The sequence below is a fragment of the Anabas testudineus genome, chromosome 12 (assembly GCF_900324465.2).
Source record: "Anabas testudineus chromosome 12, fAnaTes1.2, whole genome shotgun sequence".
Lineage (NCBI taxonomy): Eukaryota > Metazoa > Chordata > Actinopteri > Anabantiformes > Anabantidae > Anabas > Anabas testudineus.
Genome location: NC_046621.1, coordinates 19,208,261 through 19,214,477, shown reverse-complemented (window position 1 = coordinate 19,214,477; position 6,217 = coordinate 19,208,261). Strand labels below are relative to the sequence as shown.

At 37.4% G+C, this 6,217-nt stretch overlaps 1 protein-coding gene across 3 annotated transcripts in view; it reads right to left on the bottom strand.

The window, feature by feature from the left end:
• Window positions 1-1,536: 1,536 nt before the first annotated feature.
• The window catches only part of atp10d (ATPase phospholipid transporting 10D), a 47,647-nt gene continuing 42,966 nt past the window's right edge, over window positions 1,537-6,217 (bottom strand). For 2 of the 3 annotated variants that reach the window (XM_026353858.1, XM_026353857.1), the window contains 4 exons: window positions 4,061-4,141; window positions 3,843-3,947; window positions 3,388-3,575; window positions 1,537-3,098 (listed from right to left, as the gene is read on the bottom strand). In XM_026353858.1, the coding sequence (XP_026209643.1) occupies window positions 2,951-3,098; window positions 3,388-3,575; window positions 3,843-3,947; window positions 4,061-4,141 (522 nt within the window). In that variant the 3' untranslated portion in view covers window positions 1,537-2,950. Of the gene's footprint in view, window positions 3,099-3,387; window positions 3,576-3,842; window positions 3,948-4,060; window positions 4,142-6,217 lie in introns of those variants that run through there. The other variant, XR_003298555.1, reaches the window with a different exon arrangement.

The following is a 6,217-nucleotide window of genomic DNA, read 5'->3' as shown; positions in this document are numbered from 1 at the left end:
CTCACTCAGCGGTCCTTGTTCATTTGCTCACCTGTTTACCTGCCTGCTCTTCCTCCCTCTGTGGCACACCACTTTTCATTTTGTCTTAGTTCTTAGTGTCTCCATAGGTTACACTCTTGGGGTCACTTAGAAATTTAAATACATTTTTTTCATTTTGGGTTTGAGGGAATAGCTATTCATACAGTACAAATACTGTGCATGTCTCTGTATGTCCTGCTTGTTTTCTAAGAGAGCTGTGTCTGTGTAGGACCATGGTCATGGACCACGACCAACCCCTGGTTTAGTTGATTACACCCAACCACAATAATGTTCAAAACGGTCCCCCACAACACCAAAAGCAATAGGTATTTGTAATTGTGTAGCTGATTGGTACATAATTCAATAGTATATGAATTCGATAATAATACCCAATGGTGTCACAAGCTGATCAATTCAATTCAATTCAGTTTTATTCGTATAGCGCCAATTCACAACAGGCATGGCATGATCACCTTCATGCCATGCTGCACTGATGCAGTAAGATAAGAGAAAGATTAGACCCTACCTTTTTGGATATGCGACCCAACTCATTGTGCAGGCTTTGGTCTCTCTTTGGATCTCATCTCTATTAATGCAATACCTAACTGACGGGTTTAATCTAAATAGCAAATGCAAATTTTCAAATGATTAGCCAAAAAGGACACATTACACCACTCTTCAGATCTCTAATGTGGCTTTGGCTGCATTTACATTTAGTCATTTTATCCAAAGTTACTTACAAGGGTAGGCAAGGTAAGCATGAAGAGGTCTTGCCTAAAGACCCCTACTGGAGGTACAGCTGGGATTTAAACCCCAGTCTCCCACATGCAAGGCAGTGATGTTACCACCACACTAACCAGCCACTCCTGTACCTGCTGGCATCAGCTTCAAAGCCCTTACCCTTGCCTGCAAAGTGGTCAACTCAACAGGACCAGCCTACCTGAACCCCATTCGGATGTACAATCTTTGGCTCACTCTATCATCAGGTGACATTCTCCTCACCTCATCTAAAAACATCCCAGGCTAATCTTTTTAGCTCAGTGGTTCCATGAAGGTGGAACGACCTACTCACCTGTGCACACTTAGCAGCCTCAGTCCCAATTTTTAAAAACCTGCTGAAAAAATAACCCTTCTACAAATTTCTCACTTAAATATATGTAAATATAAACATCTTGCACTTACACTTCATGAAGTGAAAACAGATAGAGCACTTTACTTTTATGTTTCTCCTTGGCTTAGATATTTTACTTGCCTTGTACCTAACTTGTAAGTCATTCGATTGATCTTGGTAGTAATGATAATAATAATAATACATTTTACTTTGATATTCCATGAATTTAAATATTTTATCTCAAGAGTATTTTCTGTTGGGAACAGTCATCTAGGTCTGTGCATACTGTGGTAACTCTCATAGCATTCCTGATACATGTGATTTAATAATTTTGTGGACAGACTGTAATAGTACACAGGCTGCACAATATGTATGTATGTATGTAATTAATTTTTTATTGGAGTAGAACAGTTATATGGTATAAAAATCCCAGTCTTCAAGGTTAAAATGACAGTAGGTATTATTTTTATTCATATGAAAGTATGGCATCAATAGAAAACATGCTTTTAGGCACAGATGCAGTGGGGCCATTTCACTTTAAACTTCCTGCTTTGATTGAATCTTGATTGACATTATTATTATATTTTGTACCCATGGGGAAATTGTTGTTGTAAACAGCTGCTCCATCCAAGGCACTACTACAGTGTTTAGTCCATGGACATTTTGACATATGGACATAGAATCAAACCACTAGCTCTCATCTAAAATCATAATCACAGTGTTTCTTTAAATCTTAAAAAAAATATATATTTTTTTTGCATCAATTGTAGTTAAGGACATACAGTAAAAGGTATACAGACAGCATCAGTTACAAGATCCTGTGATTATCAATCACTCAATATCTTTGTGTTTGTTTTGGTTTTTAGTTTAATCAAACATTCAAATATTTGTAGTACATAAAAAAATAAAAATTGAGCTGGAAAATATAACAAGGTTACGAAGATACTGGGGAAAAAAGCATTTGAATGTTGATTTCACAGAAACACAAAACTTGATAAATATACAGACCGGTCAAGTCAGGTTAACTTGGTAATTAATCCTTTGCGTATTCATGTATTATTCTTCTCATTATCCATGTGTTATTGGGTCGTGGGACTAAACACATTTCAACCACTGTAAGCACACCAGTGCATTAAGAATGAAGAAGATGCATAGTGTAGTTACCGGAAAGACCCTGGTCTAGACAGCTGGGTCACAGACAGCAGTACAACTTATTCTGCTACAGGCTCTTTGATGACATCATTGCCTTCTTTCCCTGCCTGTCTCCTCCGCATAGAAGATGAATCCTCGTTTGTGTTGCAGAACAGATGCCCATGTTTATACAATTAATAAATCAAATTTGGACACATAAGCACTGCAAGCTCTCAGCTTGCACCATTTTTTATATTAACACAGTTTATGTGTAGTAGATATTGAATTATTATTAACAATATCAATAATAACACAGCATCTTCATCCTCTAAGAAAGGCCACAAGCTGTACTTGCAAGCTGACTGTTACATAAATAAAATCACTTTCAACAGATACTCTTCTTTTGAATTCATTCATTAAGTAGAACATGTCCAATTAAAACATTGTTTTCTTTATAGCAAATTAGTCCTGAGACTAAAAACTCTGAATGAGAATGAGCAGCTTTTCAGTAGAGCCCATAAATAGTGGAGTACTGCAACAGAAAATGGCAATACACAGGTTTTAACTGCATCAAAAAATGCCAGTGACATGCACATTAATCCAGCACATCAACACCTTTTCCAGGCCAGATCTTACAGTCAGTATAATTGTTGTGCTGGCAGCGCAATGCTTGGCTTTGTGCATGGAAGATCAGGACACAACTGAGGTTGTTCTGGGCTCATTCTGGTTCCAGCACTGCATTCTTCTGCGGTACATATCTGAATCCACTTTGTCCATCTGAGTTGACCTCAGAACAGCAGAAGGGTGTAAGGTGTTGTGCAAAACTCTTACCAACAACCTGCAGAGGGGAACGAACAGGACAGAGTAAAAACCATATTAGAGAAATGCCAGAGAAATGTCAGCGTACTTCCAAGTACTAAGGTTGAGTTTCAGAAGTGAAGGAACACAATAAAGTTAGGCTTTATTGCTATTATGCTATCAAAGACTATACATATATATTATATATACTCTATATGTTTTTCCCAGCAGTGCAAAACCACATTATGGGGTGGCTGAATACAGAATACTGTATTCTGTTTATACAGTATTTAAACACTGTATTATTATTTGATGGTACTTGTGTGCACCTGGGTAAAAGAGCTGTCACAGTAGTGAGAGCACATATGATGTAGAAAAGAGGCTGGGACATCTGGAGTGTTTCCACCCCCACAGGATTGGTTGGGGGGCTACAGGTTGTACAGACCACACTGAAGAGCAGCACAAAGCCAAAGTAGAAAGCACCACTGAGCACCAGCACCACTACATGAATCCATGTCTGCAAAACAAAGCACATATTTGGACAAACAGTTGCTTCTGAATGTTTGGGCTTAATTAATGACAGTTCTTCTTCACTGTGATTATATTTGCACCCTACATACTCTCGTCATACTGTATTTTTTTGGTATCCCAGGATAACATGCATCACAGTAATCAGAGAAAAAAATAAAAACAAAATAAAAATAATTATTCTAATGGCAAAACAATAAGGACAGTTTGACAAGATGTCATTTCTAAAATCTTGTAGTGTAAGAGTGTCTCTAACCAGAGTGTGACTCTCAAGGACTTGGTGTAGCAGAATGATGAGGAGAGCCGAGGTGTTGATTGGAGACCCAAATGACAACTCCCCTACGTCTGATCCTGCTAATGCCTGAAACATTATTTCAGTCTTTTAGTTAGCTGGGACCAGCCATGTGATTAGCTTTAAGGCTGTCAAACATTCTGTATGAAGGAACAATTGACTGAATGATACAATGTACTTACAAAGTAGGGCACAAAGAAACAGACAAGGCTTTGGTAAAATGCATCCAGGACAGTGATGCAGAACATATAGGGAACATAGATCTGCAGAGAAACATAACCCATGTTAGTTTTTCTAGCACAGTACTTCTAAGCTTGCTCAAATTGATTAAGTGCACATTTAACTTCTAGTCAACATATAAAAAGGTCCAGCAGTCATTCAACAATGTGACTTGATGTTGGAGAATCTCAATCATCAAGGTTTTTCTACAAGTTAAGTCATGGCAACTGGACACTGGATACTTTATTGTTATTGCTAATGTTTCACTATTCACCCAAGCCTACCCATGTCTGACTGATGACTGTCTAGATGTCATGACTCAACTTTCAGACTGTGACTTGATGACCTCACTGAGAGTATTTCTGTTTTTTGTGTTTAATCAGCTGACAATGATAAAATCAGATTGGTGCCAATCTGTAACACTTCAGGTAACATTACCGCTTCCCATGTGGAAGACTGGGGTTCAAATCCCAGCCGTGGCCTACCTCCTCACGCTTACCCTGCCTACCCTTGTACTGACATGTAAGTCGCTTTGGATAAAAGCGTCTGCTAAATGACTAAATGTAAATGTAAATGATATTACCTGGCTGATTATTCAATACTTACAGCAAGTCTGCACTGTTAAACTGGTTGTTTCAGAGCTCATTCAAGCTCATTATATACTACTCAAGAAAGATTAAAGGAACATTTAAAAACACCTCAGATCTCAAAAGGGGGAAAAAATCATCCTGGATATCTATAGTGATATGGACAGAGTAATGTGTTAGGAATATAAGGATGCCACTTGATGGAAATGAAAATCATCAACCTGGCTACAAAGGGCTGAATACACACTCTGAAAATATAAGTGAAAAAATTATGTGGTAGATTAGTCCAGTGTTTTTAAAAGCAACTGAATACAGTATTCAGTAGTTTTTATGGCCAGAACCAGCCCCTCCACCCCTCTGTGCACACACATCACCCATTACACCATTAATGGACAACAGATCTTAAAGGTTTATTGACACACTAAAATAACATAAATAACAATGAAAAATATGTAAATGAAATTACATTACTAAAACTAGAGTTCCTGTTCAGGTTTTGTGAAAATATTTAGAAAGTCCTGACAGCTCCAACAATATGAATACTAAAAAGGGACTATGTTCAAAAAATAAAAAAGAATGCAATAATATAAAAACATAATACAAAAGTTGCAGTATGGGTTTAACTCAAAGTCAATCCCAGTGACAGCAAATAGTTTTTCCTTTTGTTTTTTCAACAACATAAATGGAATGGTTCTATGGTCAGTCAATACTTTGTACTTGTATTTGGTAATTTGGTAATTTACTATAATTAGTAAGAAAATAACATAATATCAGTAATAATAGTATAACAATACTAACGCCAACGTATATATCAGTGACGTCAGAGACCATAAATAATTGGCTAAATTTACATTCTTCAGCAACTCGTGAAGAGGTAATAGAAGACCCATCTCCAGCAGCTTCTAGGAGCCTCCACAGATATTTTCTCAGTGCATCTGTCCAGTCCAGAATAAATATACAGTAAATTTAACTTTTACTGTACAGTACAAGCAAAACATGTAGCTGCAGGAAAAAGACTACAACTTGGTGCGTTCAGCATAATATAGATCATACATGCACGTATGACCAAGCTCGTGGAACAAAACAAAGGTGTCATGTCATTGGGATCAAGGGAACAGCACTAGGGTGGTTTAAATCGTATCTATCAGATAGATTCCAGTTTGTACAAAGACATAAAGGCCTGGATGTCCTCCAATTTCGTTCTCCTAAATCCAGACAAGACAGAGGTTTGGGCCTAAAAATCTCAGAAACACTGTGTCTTATCACATTTTCACCCTTGATGACTTAGTATTGGCCTCTGTAATACTGTAAGAAATCTTGGAGTTATCTTTGACCAGGATATCTCCTTCACTTCATACATAGAAGAAATCTCTTGAACTGCCTTTTTTCCACCTGAGAAACATTGTTAAAATTAGGAGCATCCTGTCCCAAAGTGATGCTGAAAAACTAGTCCATGCATTTGTTACTTCCAGACTGGACTATTGTAATTCCTTATTAATAGGATGTCCCAATAACTCATTAAAAAGCCCCCAG